This window comes from Zonotrichia albicollis, chromosome 33, assembly GCF_047830755.1.
Source record: "Zonotrichia albicollis isolate bZonAlb1 chromosome 33, bZonAlb1.hap1, whole genome shotgun sequence".
Taxonomy (NCBI): Eukaryota; Metazoa; Chordata; class Aves; order Passeriformes; family Passerellidae; genus Zonotrichia; species Zonotrichia albicollis.
The window spans coordinates 417,854-438,857 of NC_133851.1; the positions used below are offsets into that span (position 1 = coordinate 417,854).

Below are 21,004 nucleotides of genomic sequence, written 5' to 3' on the forward strand. Positions count from 1 at the left end.
GAAAATTGGGGGGAAAAATGGGGAAAAATGGGGAAAAATGGGGGAAAAAATGGGGAAAAAATGGGGAAAATGGGGGAAAAATGGGGAAAAATGGGGAAAATTGGGGGGGAAAAATGGGGGAAAAAATGGGGGGAAAAATGGAATTTCCACCTTTAATCGCGCCAAAAGCTCCAAGACCCCTCCGCTCCTCCTTTCCCATCCCCGCGGCCCCAAAAAAACCCCAAAAAACCCCAAAAAAGGAAATAAAAATTCCCGATTTGGGAAAATTTCATTTGATTCCCTTTGAGCTTCCAACCCTTCCCAAAATCGGGATTTTGGCCGCTTTTCCCCCATTCCCGCTCCTTTATTCCCTTTTTTCCGCCGCGATTTCGGCCGGCCCGGGCTCGGGGTTTGGATTTTATGGGTTTTTTATGGGGTTTTTGTGTTTTTGCCGCTTTCCGGGGTTTTTTTGGGTTTTTCCTGCAGGAATCGGAGCCCCCGCGGCCGCTCCGGGGTCAAATTCAAGGCTGGGCCCGGCCGGAAACGGCGAATCCGCCCCGAGGGCCCCGGAGCGCTGAGCGCGCCCGGAGACCCCAAAAATCCCTTTTTGTACCCAAAAACCTGCATTTAAACCTCCAAAAAATATCCCTTTTTGTACCCAAAAATCTGCATTTAAACCCCCCCAAAAATCCCCTTTTTGTACCCCAAAACCCGCTTTTAAACCTCAAAAAAATTTCCCTTTTTATACCCAAAAATCTGCATTAAAAAAACCCATTTTATACCCCAAAATCTGCATTTAAACCTGCAAAAAATCCCTTTTTTATTCCCCAAAATCCGCATTTAAACCTGCAAAAAATCCCCTTTTTGTACCCAAAAATCTGCATTTAAACCTCCCAAAAAAATCCCCTTTTTATACCCCAAAATCTGCATTTAAACCTCCCAAAAAAATCCCTTTTTGTACTCAAAAATCTGCATTTAAACCTGCAAAAAAAATCCCTTTTTGTACTCTCAAATCTGAATTTAAACCTTCCAAAAAAATCCCGTTTTATACCCCAAAATCTGCATTTAAACCTCCCAAAAAATCCCTTTTGTACCCAAAAACCTGCATTTAAACCTGCAAAAAAATTCCCTTTTTTATACTCAAAAATCTGCATTTAAACCTCCCAAAAATCCCCTTTTTATACCCCAAAATCTGCATTTAAACCTGCAAAAAAAATCCCTTTTTATACCCCAAAACCCGCTTTTAAACCTAAAAAAAATTTCCCTTTTTGTACCCCAAAACCCGCTTTAAACCTCAAAAAAAATTCCCTTTTTATACCCCAAAACCTGCATTAAAACCCATAAAAATCCCCTTTTTACACCCCAAAATCCGCATTTAAACCCCCCCAAAAAATCCCTTTTTTATACCCCAAAATCCTCTTTTAAACCTGAAAAAAAATCCCTTTTTTATAATCCAAAATCTGCATTTAAACCTCCCAAAAAATCCCCTTTTTATACCCCAAAATCTGCCTTAAAAATCCCATTTTACACCCCAAAATCTGCATAAAAGACCCCAAATTTATACCCCAAAATCTGCATTAAACCTCCCAAAAAAATCCCCTTTTTATACCCCAAAATCTGCATTTAAACCTCAAAAAAATCCCCTTTTTATACCCCAAAATCTGCATTTAAACCCCCCAAAAAAATCCCTTTTTGTACTCAAAAACCTGCATTTAAACCTCCCAAAAAAATACCTTTTTTATACCCCAAAATCTGCATTTAAACCTAAAAAAAAAATCCCCTTTTTTATACCCCAAAATCTGCATTTAAGCCTCCCCAAAAAAATCCCTTTTTATACCCCAAAATCCGCATTTAAACCTGCAAAAAAAATCCCTTTTTATTCCCCAAAATCTGCATTTAAACCTCCCAAAAAAATCCCTTTTTATACCCCAAAATCTGCATTAAAAAAACCCATTTTATACCCCAAAACCCGCGTTTAAACCTCCAAAAAAATCCCTTTGTTATACTCCAAAATCCGCATTTAAACCTCCCAAAAAAATCCCTTTTTTGTACCCCAAAATCCGCATTTAAACCTGCAAAAAAAATCCCTTTTTTATTCCCAAAATCTGCATTTAAACCTCCCAAAAAAATCCCCTTTTTATACCCCAAAACCCGCATTAAAAAAACCATTTTATACCCCAAAACCTGCATTTAAACCTGCAAAAAAAATCCCCTTTTTATACCCCAAAATCTGCATTTAAACCTCCAAAAAATCCCTTTTTTATACCCCAAAATCTGCATTTAAACCTCAGAAAAAAATCCCATTTTTGTACCCAAAAACCTGCATTAAACCCCCCCAAAAAATCCCTTTTTGTACCCAAAAACCCGCTTTTAAACATGCAAAAAAATTTCCCTTTTTATACCCCAAAATCTGCATTAAAAAAAACCATTTTATACCCCAAACCCCGCGTTTAAACCTCCCAAAAAATCCCTTTTTTATACCCCAAAATCTGCATTTAAACCCCCCCCAAAAATCCCTTTTTGTACCCAAAAATCTGCATTTAAACCTCCCAAAAAAATCCCTTTTTTATACCCCAAAACCTGCTTTTAAACCTCCCTAAAAATCCCCTTTTTATACCCCAAAATCCGCTTTTAAACCCCCTAAAAAATCCCCTTTTTATAACCCCAAAATCTGCATTTAAACCTTCCCAAAAAATCCCTTTTTACATCCCAAAATCTGCATTAAAAATCCCCATTTTACACCCCAAAATCTGCATAACCCCCCCCCCATTTTACACCCCCAAACCCGCTTTAGACCCTCTAAAAATCCCCTTTTTACACCCAAAATCTGCATAAAACCCCCCCATTTTACACCCCGAAATCCGCTTTTAAACCCCCTAAAAATCCCTTTTTTATACCCCAAAACCCACGTGAAAACCCCAAATTTAAAACCCTAAACTTGTCTTTAAACCTCAAACAAACCCCACATTTTACACCCCAAAATCCGCATTTAAACCTCAAAAATCCTATTTACACCCCAAAATCCGCATTTAAACCCCCAAACGCGCCTCTATAACCCCAAAATTGCCTTTAAAACCCCAAAAATCCCTTTTTGCACCCCAAAACCTGACTCCAAACCCCAAAAACCCTTTTTTTGCACCCCAAAATCCGTTTCTAAACCCTCAAATCCGGCCTAAAAACCCCAAATCCCTTTTTGCACCCCAAAATCCGGCTTCAAATCCCCAAAATCCATTTCTACACCCCAAATCCCAACTTTAAACCCCAAAACCCATCTCAAAAACCCCAAAACCCCAAAACCCATCTCAAAAACCCCAAAACCCGGTTTTAAACCCCAAAATTCGCCTTTAAATCCTTTTCCCTCCCAAACCCAAAAATTCTCTCCCTCCCAAAGGGCTCGAACTGATTTTGGATTTATTTGGGGCTTTTTTGGGGTTATTTTGGGTTTATTTGGGGCTTTTTTGGGGCTCTTTTTGACTTTATTTGGGGCTTTTTTGGGGGTTAATTTGGGGCTTTTTTGGGGTTTCTTGGGGCTCTTTTTGGGTTTTATTTGGGGCTTTTTGGGGGGTTTGTTTGGGGCTTTTTTGGGGTTATTTTGGAGTTTATTTGGGGCTTTTTTGGGGTTATTTTGGAGTTTATTTGGAGCTTTTTTGGGGGTTTATTTGGGGCTTTTTTGGGTTTATTTGGGGCTTTTTTGGGGGGTTTATTTGGGGCTTATTTGAGGCTTATTTGGGGTTTTATTTGGGGTTTTATTTGGGGCTTTTTTGGGGCTCTTTTTGGGATTATTTGGGGCTTTTCTGGGGGTTAATTTGGGGGTTTTTTGGGGTTAATTTAGGGCTATTTTTGGCGCTAATTTTGGGGTTTCTTTGGGGCTTTTTTGGATTTATTTGGGGTTTATTTGGGGCTTTTTTTGGGGTTTATTTGGGGCTTTTTGGGATTTATTTGAGACTTTTTTGGGGTTTATTTGGGACTTTTTTGGGGTTTATTTGGGGCTTTTTTGGGGTTTATTTGTTGCTCTTTTTGGGGCTCCTTTTGGGGTTTATTTGCGCCTTTTTGGGGTTCCAGCATTTTCGGACCTGCTCAAATTCCCCCTCCATTTACAACCCCGCTCTCGGAGCTTCTAAAACCCCCAAAATTTTGAATTTTAAACCAATTTTTTTTCCCCCCTATTTGGAGGGAGATCACCCAAGAGGAGGGAACTGAGGAGGGTAAATAATAATAATAATAATAATTAAACTCATAAAAAATCCCCGCAGATTAATATCGCCCCATAAAAACCGCGCGCTGACACTTTAATTAAAAGTTTTGCCCCAAAAAAGCCATAAAAATGTACAAAAAAAAAAAAAAAAAAAATAAAACCGGGATTGGGAAAGGGAAAAATTCCTGGATTGCGGCTCGGGAGCGGCGAGGTTTGATTTGTTTGGATTTCGCTTTTATTTCCACTTTTATTGGGATTAAAAACCCTCATCCCGCCGTTCCTGCCACGTTTATTTGTGCTCCCAGCCCGCCCCGATCCCTTGTAAAAAATGGGGAAAAAAAGGGATTTTATGGGATTTTACGGGATTTTTTTAATGGGAATGGGGAGGACAAAGCCAAGGGAAAAAGGTGGGAAAGCCCCAAAATCACGGGAATTCTTTGGGGCGGCCGCGAGCTCCGAGAATTCCCAAAAAACCCAAAAAATTCCCCAAAAAACCCCCAAAAATTCCCCCAAAAAACCCAAAAATTCCCCAAAATTCCCGGGATTTTTTCTCTTTGGGAATTTTCACCAGCGGGGCTCTTTTCTCAATAAAAATCACATTTTCCCCCCTCGTGTCCGCGGAATTTGGGGATATTTGGATTTTACGGCGCTGCCCCGCAACTCCAGGGAAGTTTTCCCCATTTTCCCACTTTTCCCCATTTTCCCACTTTTTTTCCTTGGAATTCAGCGGAAAAAACCCAACCGAGGATGGGTGGGAGCGAAATAAATGGAATTAAACTGGGGAGAGCGGGAGAACCTTGGGGGCGGATTTGGGGTTTTGGGGTGAAATTCCCAATATTTGGGGGCGAAATTCCCATTATTGGGGTGAAATTCCCATTATAGGGGGCGGATTTGTAATTTGGGGTGAAATCCCCATTATTTAGGGGTGAAATCTTCATTTTTTGGGGTAGAATTCTTATTTTATTTCGATTTTTTCTCTCAGGGACTGAAGCGAACCCAAAGCTGCCGTCGAAGCTTTTCCTTCTCCCGAAATTTCCCTTTTTCCCCTTAAATTTGGGACAAAACCCCCAAAATCTTCTCCTTTTATTGGGAATTTTTATCCCCCTTCGAACAAATTGGGCTGGGACCAAATTCCTGCCCAAATTCCCGTTTTATCATTCCATCCCAAATTCCCATTTTTTACTCAATCCCACCCCAAATTCCCATTCCAAAACCCCTGGAAATAACAAAAATGTAGAAAAATAAAAATAAAACCCGAATTTCCCGATTTTTTTCCATGGGGAAAGTTCAGCATTCCCAGCCCGGGTGAAATCCCGAATTTTTTTATCCCGAATTATTTGGGGCAATTTCGGGGACCCCCGACCCCGCAGCAAATTCCGATTTTTTCCCTTTTCCCGAACGATTTTTAAAATTAAAATCCATTTTTTTAAATTAAATTTGGCCAATTCCTTGGCAAACCCTCCCAATATCCGGCCGCGCTCCGATATTTTGATTTTTTTTGGGATAAATTCCATCGGGACCGGGATCACAGAGGGCTCCAAGCACGAGACAAACGACTTTAATCAAAATTCGCTTTTTTTTCCTCTCTTTTTAATTTGAATTCGGGACCGAACGCGGGCGGCGCCGCCATCGATCGGCAATAAATCGACAATAAATCGACAATAAAGCCGCGCATGAAAAATTCAACAGCGGGATAAATATTTCAGCCAAAAAGGGGGAGTTTGGAATATTGATCAATTCCTTCATTTTCCTGCAGAAAGCGCGAAATCCGCATCGAAATTCATTCAAAACACCATTTCAAAATCATTAAAAATCCACTTCAAAATTTTATTTTAAAACCATCAAAAATTTATTTAAAACTCACTTTAAAATTCACTTATGATTCAGCTTAAATTCATGTAAAAATTCGTTATAATTAATATTAAAATCGTTTTTAAATGATTTAAAATTGATGAAAACTCCGGGGCCTGCTCGGTGTTGGGAGTTGGGAAATTCGCGCGCTCCCGGATCGGGAATTTTTTCCATAAAAATCACGCGGGGAGCGATAATTAGCGATTGTTAGGGGCTCGTTAATTAGCGCTAATTCCCGCGGCCGGCGGGGATTCGTAATTTCGCTGAATTTCCGTTTATTGGGGAAAAAATTCCCCTGAAACCGCCGAGGTTTTTATGGGGCCGCCTGAAGGTTCAGCGGGCATGGGATAATGATAATAAATTAAATTAATCAGAGTGATTAAAAACGCTAAAAATGGGAATTTCCTGTCCTTGGAGCGGCGGAGGGAAAATGGGGGAAAAAAGGGGAAAAAAGGGGAAAAATGGGGTGGGAAAAAGGGGGAGGAGGAAGGAAATAAATGGGAAAAAAGGGAAAATGAGGGGGAAAGGGAAGGGATAAAAAGGGAGGGAAAAAGGGAAGGAAAAAGAGAAAAGAGGGGAAAAAGAAGAAAAAGAAAAGAGCGAAAAGGAGGGAAAAGATAAAAAAGGAGCGAGGAAGTGAAAGGGAAAAAAGGGAGAAAGTGGAAAAAAAGGGGGACAGAAAACTGGGAAAAAGGGAAGGAAATGAGAAAGAGCAAAAAGGGGAAAAGAGAAAAAAAAACAGCAAAAAGAGAAGGAAGGAAAAGGGGGAGAAAAATGAGGGGAAAGAACAAGAAAGAGGAAAAAGGGGGAAAAACCAAAAAATAAAATTGGAAGGAAAAGCGAAAAGAGAGGAAAGAGGAAAAAAACAAGAAAAAATGGAAGAAAACGAAAAAGAGCGAGAAGAGAGAAAAGAGAGATTAAAAAAGAGCAAAAAGTGGGAAGGGAAGGAAAGAGGAAGAAATGGGGGAAAGAGGGAAAAATGGGAAGAAAAATAAAAAGAGCGAGAAAGGGGGAAAGGGAAAACTTGGAAGAAAAGGGAAAAGAGCAAGAAAGAGGGAAAGAGGAAAAAATGGGAATGGAAAGAAAAAGAGCAAGAAAGGGGGGAGATGAAAAATAGGAAGAAAAAGAGCGAGAAAGGGGGAAAGGGAAAAACTGGAAGAAAAAGAGCAAGAAAGGGGAAAACAGGAGAAAATGTGAGAAAAAAGAAAAAGAGCAAGAAAGAGGGAAAAGAGAAAATTAGAGGAAAAAGAGAAAGAAAAAGAGCGAGAAAGGGGGGAAAGATGAAAACTGGGAGGAAAAAGAGGAAGAAAAAGATCAAGAAAGGGAAAAAGAGGAGAAAATGAGAAAAACGGGAAGAAAAAAGAGCGAGAAAGGGGAGGAGGGAAAAATGGGAGGAAAAAGAAAGGGGGAAAGGGAAAGAGGAGAAAATGAGGAGAAAAATGGGAAGAAAAAGCGCGAGAAAGGGGGAAGGAGGAGAAAATGAGAGGAAAAAAGGAAGAAAGGGGGGAAGAAGAAAACTGGGAAGAAAAAGAGCGAGAAAAGGGAAAGAGGAGAAAATGGGAGGGAAAAAGAGGAAGGAAAAGCGCCAGAAAGGGGGAAGATGAAAACTGGGAGGAAAAAGAGCGAGAAAGGGGGGAAGATGAAAACTGGGAGGAAAAAGAGGAAGAAAAGGGAAAGAGGAGAAAATGGGAGGAAAAAAGAGGAAGAAAAAGATCAAGAAAGGGAAAAAGAGGAGAAAAAGAGAAGAAAAAAGCGAGAAAGGGGGGAAGATGAAAATGGGAGGAAAAGGAGCGAAAAGAGGCGCGGAGGAGGAGCCGCTGCCGGGCCCGGCTCTCAGCGCCGCCGCCGAATTCCCGCGATTCCCGATTTTCCCGATTTAATCCAATTCCGTCCCCGCTCCTCCGCGGCCGTGACGTGGAGCTGGGGGCGGAGCGCGCCTCGCCCGAGCCTCCCCAAAATCCCCTTTTTTTTTTTTTTTTTTTTTTTTAATTTATTACCATTCCGCCCTCCGCGCGCTGCCTTCGCCCCCCCCCCCACCATCCCCACACCCCTTCCACCACCAAAAAAAAAAAAAAAAAAAAAGAAAGAGAGAGAGAGACGCTTAAAAAAAAAAAAACCAAAAAAAAACCTGAGGAGCCCGAGGAGCGCGGGCTAATATAAAATAACAAAACCCCCCAAAACAACAAAAAAAAACACCCTGAACGAGAGAGAGAGCAGGGCCGGCCATGTTCAACTCGGTCAGCCTGGGCAGCTTCTGCCCCTCGCAGGCGCGCAAGGAGCGCGGTGGCGGAGGCGGCCCCGGTAACGGCCCCGTTCCCGGTAACGGCCCCGGTGGTCCCGGTGATTTCGCGGAGCGCGGCGGGAGCAGCGCCCTGTACGTGCCCGGCTGCGCCTACTACGTGCCCGAGCTGCCCGCGGTGCCGCCGTTCGCGGCGGGCCGGCCGCTGCCGTTCCCGTACCCGGCCGTGCCCCGCGAGGTGCCGCCCTACGCGCTGGAGCCCGCCCCGAAGTGGCCGCCGCCGCCGCCGCCGCCGCCGCGCGGGGGTTTCGCGGCGTGGAGCTCCACGGAGGAGCTGCTGCACCCCCGCGAGTGCGTGCCGGCCGCCGAGGTGCTGGTGAAGGGCGAGGGGTACCGCCATCATCATCATCATCATCATCATCATCATCACCAGCAGCAGCAGCAGCAGCAGCCGCAGCCCGGCCAGGCCGCGTTTTACCCGGGCAAGGGCTCGGTGCTGCCGCCCGGCTTGGATCGGTTCGTGGAGAGCGGCGAGAGCGGGAGGAGCGCGGGGGGAAACGCGCACGGCGAGGAGGAGGAGGAGGAGGAGGAAGAGGAGGAGGAGGAGAACGCCAAGGCCGGCGCGGGAGCGGCGGCACCGGCGGGAAAGGAGGGAGCCAAGAGCGGCGCGCAGGGTGCGTGAGAGCGGGTTTGGAGCGGGAGGAACCGGGATTGGCCCGGGAGGAACCGGGATTGGTGAGGGGTAAAGCGGGTTTGGAGCGGGGAGAAACCGGGTTTGGAGCGGGAGGAACCGGGTTTGGAGCGGGAGGAACCGGGTTTGGAGCGGGAGGAACCGGGACTGGAGCGGGGTAACCCGGGTTTGGAGCGGGGATAAACCGGGTTTGGAGCGGGGTAAACCGGGTTTGGTGAGGGGTAAACCGGGTTTGGAGCGGGAGGAACAGGGTTTGGAGCGGGGTAACCCGGGTTTGGCGAGGGGTAAACCGGGATTGGCGCGGGGTAAACCGGGTTTGGAGCGGGGGTGACCCGGGTTTGGTGAGGGGTAACCCGGGTTAGGACCGGAGATAAACCGGGATTGGCGAGGGGTGAACCGGGTTTGGACTGGAGATAAACCGGGTTTGGAGCGGGGGTAAACCGGGATTGGCGAGGGGAGAAACCGGGTTTGGCCCGGGAGGAACCAGGTTTGGAGCTGGGATAACCCGGGATTGGTGGGGGATAAACCGGCTTTGGAGCGGGGTAAACCGGGATTGGCGAGGGGAGAAACCGAGTCTAACGCGGGGATAAACCGGGTTTAACGCGGGTAACTCGGGGTGGGAGAAACTGAGTTTAAAGCGGGAATAAACCGGGTTTAAAGCGAGAATAAACCGGGTTTAACGCGGGAATAAATAGAGTTTAAAGCGGGAATAAACCGAGTTTAAAGCGGGAATAAACCGAGTTTAACGCGGGAATAAACCGGGTTTAACGCGGGGAGAAACCGAGTTTAAAGCGGGAATAAACCGAGTTTAAAGCGGGAATAAACCGGGTTTAACGCGGGAATAAATAGAGTTTAACGCGGGCGGCTCGGGGTGGGAGAAACTGAATTTAACGCGGGAAGTTCAGGGTAGGTTAAACCGAGCTCCGAGCGGGGATAAACCGGGTTTAAAGCAGGGATAAACCGAGTTTAAAGCGGGGATAACCCGGGTTTAACGCGGGAATAAACCGAGTCTAAAGCGGGGATGAACCGGGTTTAACTCGGGGATAACCCGGGTTTAAATCGGGAATAAACCGGGTTTAAACCGGGGATAAACCGAGTTTAACGTGGAGGTTAACCCGGGTTTAACGCGGAGGTTAACGAGTTTAACCGGGTAGGTAGAACCAAGATTAACGCGGGGGTTCAGAGCCGGTTAAACCGAGTTTAACCCGGGACAGCTCAGGGGCAGAGCCGAGTTTAACCCGGGACGGCTCAGAACGGGTTAAACGCCGAATTTCCATGATTTTAACGCCGCGGAGCTCACAGAAGAAAAACCCGAATTTAAAGCAAAAAAATCCCAGAATTCAGTTTAACGCGGGGAATTCAGAGCAAAGAATTCAGGAAAACCCAGAAAAGGTTAAACCGAGTTAAACCCAGGAAATCCAGAGCAGACCGAGCCGAGTTTAACGCGAGAATCCCAGATTCGGTTAAACCGCGTGTAACGGCGGGAATTCAGCGTAAACCGCGCCGAGTTTGGGGCAGGAAAACCCAGATTCGGTTAAACCCAGCCCGGGTCAGGTTAACCCGGGTTTATCGGGGTGAGCTCGGGGCAAACCGAGCCGGGTTTGAGGCAGGAAAGCCCAGATTCGGTTAAACCGCGTTTAACGGTGGGAATTCAGCGCAAACCGAGCCGAGTTTAAGGCAGGAAAGCCCAGATTCGGTTAAACCGAGCCCAGATTCGGTTAAACCCAGCCCGGGTCAGGTTAACCCGGGTTTATCGGGGTGAGCTCGGGGCAAACCGAGCCGAGTTTAGGGCAGGAAAACCCAGATTCGGTTAAACCGAGCTCAGATTCGGTTAAACCCAGCCCGGGTCAGGTTAACCCGGGTTTATCGGGGTGAGCTCGGGGCAAACCGAGCCGGGTTTGAGGCAGGAAAGCTCAGATTCGGTTAAACCGCGTTTAACGGTGGGAATTCAGCGCAAACCGAGCCGGGTTTGAGGCAGGAAATCCCAGATTCGGTTAAACCGCGTTTAACGGTGGGAATTCAGCGCAAACCGAGCCGGGTTTGAGGCAGGAAAGCCCGGATTCGGTTAAACCCAGCCCGGGTCAGGTTAACCCGGGTTTATCGGGGTGAGCTCAGAGCAAACCGAGCCGGGTTTGAGGCAGGAAAGCCCAGATTCGGTTAAACCCAGCCCAGATTCGGTTAAACCCAGCCCCGATCGGGTTAACCCGGGTTTATCGGGGTGAGCTCGGGGCAAACCGAGCCGGGTTTAGGGCAGGAAAACCCAGATTCGGTTAAACCCAGATGCGATCAGGTTAACCCGGGTTTATCGGGGTGAGCTCGGGGCAAACCGGGCCGGGTTTAGGGCAGGAAAACCCAGATTCGGTTAAACCACCCCAGATCAGGTTAACCCGGGTTTATCGGGGTGAGCTCGGGGCAAACCGAGCCGGGTTTGAGGCAGGAAAGCCCAGATTCGGTTAAACCGAGCCCAGATTCGGTTAAACCGAGCCCAGATCGGGTTAACCCGGGTTTATCGGGGTGAGCTCAGAGCAAACCGAGCCGGGTTTGAGGCAGGAAATCCCAGATTCGGTTAAACCCAGCCCCGATCGGGTTAACCCGGGTTTATCGGGGTGAGCTCGGGGCAAACCGAGCCGGGTTTAAGGCAGGAAATCCCAGATTCGGTTAAACCCAGCCCCGATTCCGTTAACCCGGGTTTATCGGGGTGAGCTCAGAGCAAACCGAGCCGAGTTTGAGGCAGAAAAGCCCAGATTCGGTTAAACCCAGCCCAGATTCGGTTAAACCCAGCCCAGATTCGGTTAAACGCACCCCGATCAGGTTAACCCGGGTTTATCGGGGTGAGCTCGGGGCAAACCGAGCCGGGTTTGAGGCAGGAAATCCCAGATTCGGTTAAACCGAGCCCAGATTCGGTTAAACCCAGCCCCGATTCCGTTAACCCGGGTTTATCGGGGTGAGCTCGGGGCAAACCGAGCCAGTTTAACCCGGGTTATCCCGGCCCGGCCGCGCTTGGCCGAGCCGCGTTTTTATGGGCGGTTTTATAAGCGCGGCCGCGGTTTTACGAGAAAGCTCCGCAGCGCTTTCTTCTTTTTCTCTCTCTCTCCCCCTTTTATTTTTGCTTTTTACGATGTCGGCCAAAAAAAAAATAAATAAAAGGGAGGAAAAAAAAAATATCAAAAAAGAACAGGAAAAAAAAAAAAAAAAAAAGGGAAATAAAGCGTAAATCGGGGTTGCCGGGCCGCAAACGCGAGCGAGGGGCAATGGGGCAGAACGCGCCGCTTCCCCCCGCTCCCGCGCTCTCATTAATTAATTTCTAATTAAACCTCGCCGCCAGCCCGGGCTGGGCCGGGAGCGGCCGGGATTTGGGGCAAAAATGGGAATTTTCCCCGATTTTCCCGGTTCGTCCTCCCCTCCCGGCCCGGCTTGGTCAGGAGAGGGATTCCCTTTGCGCCGCCTCAAAGCCGATTTTAAATTCCATTTTAAACTCCATTTTAAATTCCATTTTAATTCGCCTTTTGATGATTTTATTTTATTTTATTTTATTTTATTTTATTTTATTTTATTTTATTTTATTTTATTTTATTTTATTTGGTTTCCCGCTCCCCGCGCATCCTCCGCACCGCTCCGGGAATCCAGGAAGGTTTTGGGGCGGTTTTGGGGAATTTTGGGGATGTTTTGCCTTCTGGGGTGGATTTTTGGTCTATTCTGCCTATGGATATTTTTAGAGGGGTTTTTTATATTTTCGGATTTTTTAGGGAATCTCTTTTCCCTTTTGGGATGGTTTTTTGGGCTGTTTTGCCTTTTGGGATTTTTCTTTTGATGTTTTCCCTTTCGGGATTTTTCTGGGTGGGTGTTTTCCCTTTTGGGGTGATTTTTTGGGGCTGTTTTCCCTTTTGTGTTATTTTTTGGGGCCGTTTTCCCTTTTGGGATGATTTTTTGGGGCTGCTTTCCTTATTGGGATTTTTTGGGTGTTGTTTCCCCATTTGGAATTTTTTGGGGTCTATTTTGCCTTTTTGGGTGTTTTTTTGGGGCCTGTTTTCCCTATCGGGATTTTTTGTGCATTTTTCCCAATTGTGATTTTTTTTTGGTGCTGTTTTCTCTTCAGAGATTTTTTTTTTTTCCGGCTGTTTTCCCCATTGTGATTTTTCGCGCTATTTTCCCATTTGTGATTTCTCGTGCTGTTTCTCCATTTGGGATTTTTTTGGGGCCGTTTTCCCTTTTTTATTTTATTTTTTTAATTTTACTTTTTTTCTTTTTTCTGGGAGCTGTTTTCCCTGAAAGGATTTTTTTGGGGGCTGTTTTCCCTTTTGGGATTTTTTTATTCTGTTTCCCCATTTGGGATTTTTTTTTTTTTTTTTTGCTCTTTTCCCTATTGGGATTTTTTTCCTGTTGTTTTCCCATTTGGGATTTTTTTTTTTCCGGCTATTTTCCCCATTTGTGATTTTTTTTTTTCCTGTTTCCCCATTTGGGATTTTTTTGGGGCCGTTTTCCCTATTGGGATTTTTTTGCAGTTTTCCCATTTGTGATATTTTTTGCTGTTTTCCAATTTGGGATTTTTTGGTGCTGTTTCCCCATTTGTGATTTTTTTGCTGTTTCCCCATTTGTGATTTTTTTGCTGTTTTCCCATTTGGGATATTTTTTGCAGTTTCCCCATTTGTGATATTTTTTGCTGTTTTCCCATTTGTGATATTTTTTTGCTGTTTTCCCATTTGGGATTTTTTTGCCGTTTCCCCATTTGGGATATTTTTTGCTGTTTCCCCATTTGTGATATTTTTTGCTGTTTTCCCATTTGTTATATTTTTTGCTGTTTCTCCATTTGTGATATTTTTTGCTGTTTCTCCATTTGTGATATTTTTTGCTGTTTTCCCATTTGTGATTTTTTTGCTGTTTTCCCCAATTTCCCCCTCGCGTGTGTGGCGAGGGCTGGGATTGATCAAAAACCTCGTGCGGAGCCCGAGCCCGGCTCGGCCTTTGATCCCAAAAACCCCAAATAAATCCCAAAAACCCCAAATAAACCCCAAAAACCCAAATAAACCCCAAATAAATCCCAAAAACCCAAATAAACCGAGCCTGAACCCCCCCAGACCCCGCCTGGCCGCCAAAAACCCCAATAAATCCCAAATAAACCCCAAATAAACCCCCCAAAAACCGAAAAACCCCCAATAAAACCCAAATAAACCCCCAGACCCGGCTCTGCTCACAGAACCCCTAAATAAACCCAAATAAACCCCAAATAAATTTAAAAAAACCCAAAGAAACCCCAAATAAATCCCAAAAACCCAAATAAACTGAGCCCGAACCCCCCAGACCCGGCCTGGCCGCCAAAAACCCAAATAAATCCCAAAAACCCAAATAAATCCCAAAACCACCAAATAACACCAAATAAACCCCGGACCCGGCCTGGCTCCCAAAACCCCCAAATAAACCCAAAAAAACCCCCAAAAAACCCCAAATAAACCCCAAATAAACTCCAAAACCGCAAAGAAACCCCAAATAAATCCCAAAAACCCAAATAAACCCCAAAAACCTAAATAAACCGAGTCCAAACCCCCCTGACCCGGCTCTGCTCGCAAAAACCCCAAATAAACCCCAAAAACCCCAATTAAACCCCAAAAATCCCAAAGAAACCCCGGGCCCGGCCTGACTCACAAAAACCCGAAAGAAACCCCAAAGAAACCCCAAAACCCCAAATAAACCCAAAAAACCGCAAAATCCCCCAATAAACCCCAAATAAACCTCAAAAACCCCAAATAAACCCCCAGACCCGGCTCTGCTCACAGAACCCCTAAATAAACCCAAAAAAACCCAAATAAATAAAAAAAAAACCAAAGAAACCCCAAAAACCCCAAATAAACCCCGGACCCGGCCTGGCTCCCAAAAACCCCAAATAAACCCCAAAAAAACCCAAAAAACCCCAAATAAACCCCAAAAACCCCAAAAACCCCAAATAAACCCCGGACCCGGCCTGGCTCCCAAAAACCCCAAATAAACCCAAAAAAACCCCAAAAAGCCCCAAATAATCCCCCCAAAAAAGCCCCAAATAAACCCCAAAAAAAGCTCCAAATAAACCCCAAATTAACCCCCAGGAAAGCCCCAAATAAACCCAAAAAGAGCCCCCAAAAAGCCCCAAATTTATCCCCAAAAAAGCCCCAAATAAAACCCCAAATAAACCTCAAATAAACCCCAAATAAACCCCAAATAAACCCCAAATAAACCCAAATAAACCCCAAATTTTTGGGATTTTTGATAATTTTTGGTATTTTTGATCATTTTTTGGGATTTTTGTTCATTTTTTGGGATTTTTGATCATTTTTGGGATTTTTGATCACTTTTGGGATTTTTATTCCTTTTACGGCAATCATTCCCTTTGAGGTTTTTTATTATTTCAGGACATTTATTCATTTTTTGGGGTATAAATTGATTTTTTGGGAATTTGTTCCTTTTGGGGCATCTATTCATTTTGGGGGTGTCCATTCCTTTTAGGGTAATTATTCCTATTTATTATTTATTATTTCAGGATATTTATTCATTTTTTGGAGTATTTATTCATTTTTGGGGTGTTTATTCCTTTTGGGATATTTATTCCCTTTGGGGTATTTATTCCTTTTAAGGTCATTGATTCCTTTTGGGGTTAATTGTTCCTTTTTGGGTTATTTATTTATTTATTATTATTATTATTTATAATTGGGTTATTATTTATTTATTATTCCTTTTGGGGTTTTCCATCCCATTTTGGGATTATTGCTCTTTTCAGGATATTTATCCCATTTTAGGGCCTCCCATCCCTTTTAAAATTACTTTTTTTTTTCAGTGTATTTATCCCATTTTCGGGCCTCCCATCCCTTTCTAAATAACTTATTTTTTTCATTATATTTATCCCATTTTCTGGCCACCTATTCCTTTTTTTATCACTTATTTTTTCAGTATATTTATCCCATTTTCAGCCCACTCACCCCTTTTTTAATTATCAATTTTCCCACGCTGTTTATCCCATTTCCGGCCCACCCACCCCTTTAATAATTCAATTTTTCCCGGTATATTTACCCCATTTGCAGCCCAGCCAAGCCTTTAATAATTCCATTTTTCCCCAGGTTATTTACCCCGTTTTTGGCCTACTCACCCCTTTAATAAATTCAATTTTTTCCCATGTAATTCCCCCATTTGTGGCCCACCCTCCCCACTCCCATTCCCCCATTTTCCCCCCGCTATTTCACCCCAAATTTCCCTTTTCTCCCACCCCAAATTTCCCTTTTCTCCCACCCCAAATCCCTTTAATTCCACCCTAAATTTCCCAGTTATTCCACTCCAATTTCCCTTTAATTTCACCCCAAATTACCCTTTTATTTCACCCACATTTCCCTTTAATTCCACTCCAATATTTCCTATTTATCCCACCCCAAAATCCCTTTATTTCACCCCGGTATTTCCCTTTAATTTCACCCCAAAATCCCTCTAATTCCGCCCAAATATTTGCCTTTTCTCTCACCCAAAATCCCTTTTCTCCCACCCAAATTTCCCATTATCTCACACTACATTTCCCTTTTATCCCACCCAAATTTCCCTTTATTTTCACCCCAAATTTCCCTATTACCTCACCCAAAATCCCTCTAATTCCACCCAAACATTCCCCTTTTCTCTCACCCAAAATCCCTTTAATTTCACCCTGATATTTCCCTTTAATTTCACCACAAAATCCCTCTAATTCCACCCAAACATTCCCTTTTCTCCCACCCAAATATTTCCCTTTTCTCCCACCCAAATATTTCCCTTTTCTCTCACCCAAAATCCCTTTAATTTCACCCTGATATTTCCCTTTAATTTCACCCCAAAACCCCTCTAATTCCACCCACATTTCCCTATTACCTCACCCATACATTCCCTTTTCTCTCACCGAAACATTTCCCTTTTCTCCCACCCAAAATCCCTCTAATTCCACCCAAATTTCCCTTTTCTCCCACCCAAACATTCCCCTTTTCTTCCACCGAAACATTTCCCCTTTCTCGCCCCCAAACATTCCCCTTTTCTCTCACCCAAACATTTCCCTTTTCTCGCACCCAAACATTTCCCCTTTCTAGCCCCAAAATCGCTCTAATTCCACCCAAATTTCCCTATTGTCTCACCCAAATATTTCCCTTTTCTCCCACCCAAACATTTCCCTTTTCTCCCAACCAAATTTCCCATTATCCCACCCAAACATTTCCCTTTTCTCTCACCCCAAACATTTCCCTTTTCTCTCACACAAAATCCCTTTAATTTCACCCTAAAATCCCTTCTATGTCACCCCAAATTTCCCTTTAATTTCATCCCAAATTTCCCTATTGCCTCACCCAAAATCCCTCTAATTCCACCCAAATATCTCCCTTTTCCCCCACCCAAACATTTCCCTTTTCTCTCACCCAAAATCCCTCTAATTCCACACAAATTTCCCTTTTCTCCCACCCAAACATTTCCCTTTTCTCCCACCCAAATATTTCCACTTTCTCGCACCCAAAATCCCTTTAATTTCACCCTAAAATCCCTTCTATATCACCCCAAATTTCCCTTTAATTTCACCCCAAATTTCCCTATCACCTCACCCAAACATTCCCCTTTTCTCCCACCCAAACATTTCCCCTTTCTCGCACCCAAATATTTCCCTTTTTTCCCCACGCAAACATTTCCCTTTTCTCCCACCCAAAATCCCTTTAATTTCACCCTGATATTTCCCTTTAATTTCACCCCAAAACCCCTCTAATTCCACCCAAATTTCCCTGTTACCTCACCCAAACATTCCCCTTTTCTCCCACCCAAAATCCCTCTAATTCCACCCAAACATTTCCCTTTTCTCTCACCCAAATATTTCCATTTTCCCGCCCCAAACCCGCTCTAATTCCACCCAAACATTTCTCTTTTCTCGCCCCCAAAACCCCTCTAATTCCACCCAAATTTCCCTTTTTCCCCACCCAAACATTTCCCTTTTCTCTCACCCAAAACCGCTCTAATTCCACCCAAACATTCCCCTTTTCTCCCACCCAAACCCGCTCTAATTCCACCCAAATTTCCCTATTCTCCCACCCAAACATTCCCCTTTTCTCGCCCCCAAACATTTCCCCTTTCTCGCCCCAAAACCCCTCTAATTCCACCCAAATTTCCCTGTTACCTCACCCAAACATTTCCCTTTCCTCGCACCCGAAATCCCTTTAATTCCACCCAAATTTCCCTGTTACCTCACCCAAACATTTCCCTTTCCTCGCACCCGAAATCCCTTTAATTCCACCCAAATTTCCCTGTTACCTCACCCAAATATTTCCCTTTTCTCTCACCCAAATATTTCCCTTTTCTCGCCCCCAAATATTTCCATTTTCTCGCACCCAAAATCCCTGTAATTCCACCCAAATTTCCCTGTTACCTCACCCAAACATTTCCCTTTTCTCGCACCCAAATTTCCCATTATCCCACCCAAACATTTCCCTTTTCTCGCACCCAAATATTTCCCTTTCCTCCCACCCAAAATCCCTCTAATTCCACCCAAATTTCCCTGTTACCTCACCCAAACATTTCCCTTTTCTCCCACCCAAATTTCCCATTATCTCACACTACATTTCCCTTTTATGCCACCCACATTTCCCTTTAATTTCACCCCAAATTTCCCTATTACCTCACCCAAACATTTCCCTTTTCTTGCCCCCAAATATTTCCCTTTTGTCTCACCCAAAATCCCTTTAATTTCACCCTAAAATCCCTTCTATATCACCCCAAATTTCCCTTTAATTTCACCACAAATTTCCCTATTACCTCACCCAAAATCCCTCTAATTCCACCCAAATATTTCCCTTTTCTCTCACCCAAAATCCCTGTAATTCCACCCCACATTTCCCTATTACGTCACCCAAATATTTCCCTTTTCTCCCACCCAAATTTCCCATTATCTCACACTACATTTCCCATTTATCCCACCTTTTCTCCTGTTATTCCCTTTTCTCCCACCCAAATATTTCCCTTTTCTCTCACCCAAAATCCCTTTAATTTCACCCTGATATTTCCCTTTAATTTCACCCCAAAATCCCTCTAATTCCCCCCAAACATTTCCCTTTTCTCGCCCCCAAACCCGCTCTAATTCCACCCAAATTTCCCTATTACCTCACCCAAACATTTCCCTTTTCTCCCACCCCAATATTTCCATTTTCCCGCCCCCAAACCCGCTCTAATTCCACCCAAACATTTCCCTTTTCTCACCCCCAAACATTTCCCCTTTCCCGCCCCAAACCGCTCTAATTCCACCCAAACATTCCCCTTCCTCCCACCCGAATATTTCCATTTTCCCGCCCCAATCCCGCTCTAACTCTCCCCAATCCCGTTCCCAGGCGCTCCGCGGGCGCGCAAGAAGCGCTGCCCGTACTCCAAGTTCCAGATCCGCGAGCTGGAGCGCGAGTTCTTCTTCAACGTCTACATCAACAAAGAGAAGCGGCTGCAGCTGGCGCGGCTGCTGAACCTCAGCGACCGCCAGGTCAAGATCTGGTTCCAGAACCGGAGGATGAAGGAGAAAAAGCTCAGCCGGGACCGCCTGCAGTTCTTCTCGGGGAACCCCTTATTGTGAACCCCGAAATGCCCCGAAATTACCCCAAAAATAACCCTGAAATAGCCCTGAAATACCGGGACCGCCTGCAGTTCTTCTCGGGGAACCCCTTGTTGTGAAAAACCCAAAAAAATCCCCAAAAAATAACCCCAAAAAGCTCAGCCGGGACCGCCTGCAGTTCTTCTCGGGGAACCCGTTATTGTGAAAATCGCCAGAAATAACCCCAAAAATAACCCTAAAAATAACCCTGAAATACCGGGACCGCCTGCAGTTCTTCTCGGGGAACCCGTTATTGTGAACCCCGAAATGCCCCGAAATTACCCCAAAAATAGCCCTGAAATCCCGGGACCGCCTGCAGTTCTTCTCGGGGAACCCGTTATTGTGAAAAACCCAAAAAACCCCGAAATTACCCCAAAAATAGCCCTGAAATACCGGGACCGCCTGCAGTTCTTCTCGGGGAACCCTTTGTTGTGAAAATCGCCAGAAATTACCCCAAAAATAACCCTGAAATACCGGGACCGCCTGCAGTTCTTCTCGGGGAACCCTTTATTGTGAAAATCACCAGAAATAACCCCAAAAATAACCCTAAAAATAACCCTGAAATACCGGGACCGCCTGCAGTTCTTCTCGGGGAACCCCTTGTTGTGAAAAACCCAAAAAACCCCGAAATAATCCCAAAAACAGCCCCGAAATAACGAGAAAAAGCTCAACCGGGACCGCCTGCAGTTCTTCTCGGGGAACCCCTTGTTGTGAAAAACCCAAAAAACCCCGAAATAATCCCAAAAAATAACCGCGAAATAGCCCTGAAATACCGGGACCGCCTGCAGTTCTTCTCGGGGAACCCCTTGTTGTGAAAAACCCGAAAAACCCCGAAATAATCCCAAAAACAGCCCCGAAATAACGAGAAAAAGCTCAGCCGGGACCGCCTGCAGTTCTTCTCGGGGAACCCTTTGTTGTGAACCCCGAAATGCCCCGAAATTACCCCAAAAATAACCCTGAAATACCGGGACCGCCTGCAGTTCTTCTCGGGGAACCCTTTATTGTGAAAGTCCCAAAAAACACCCCAAAAAATAACCCCGAAATAACCCTGAAATACCGGGACCGCCTGCAGTTCTTCTCGGGGAACCCCTTGTTGTGAAAAACCCCCAAAAAAATACCCAAAAATAACCCCAAAAACAACCCAGAACCGCCTGCAGTTCTGCTCGGGGAACCTCTTGTTGTGAACCCCGAAATTACCCCAAATTACCCCAAAAATAACCCCGAAATAACGAGAAAAAGCTGAGCCGGGACCGCCTGCAGTTCTTCTCGGGGAACACTTTGTTGTGAAAAAACCCCAAAAAACCTCAAAAATAACCCCAAAACCAGCCCCGAAATAATGAGAAAAAGCTCAACGGGACCGCCTGCAGTTCTTCTCGGGGAACCCCTTGTTGTGAAAATCGCCAGAAATAACCCCAAAAATAACCCTAAAAATAACCCTGAAATACCGGGACCGCCTGCAGTTCT

General features: G+C 44.9%; 1 protein-coding gene across 1 annotated transcript; it reads left to right on the plus strand.

Moving 5' to 3' along the window:
- The first annotated feature begins 8,250 nt into the window (after positions 1–8,250).
- Positions 8,251–19,522, plus strand: HOXC11 (homeobox C11). Its single transcript, XM_074530556.1, has 3 exons — positions 8,251–8,640; positions 8,701–8,938; positions 19,290–19,522. The coding sequence occupies exons 1-3, from the start codon at positions 8,251–8,253 to the stop codon at positions 19,520–19,522; spliced, it is 861 nt and encodes a 286-aa protein (XP_074386657.1).
- Positions 19,523–21,004: the final 1,482 nt, after the last annotated feature.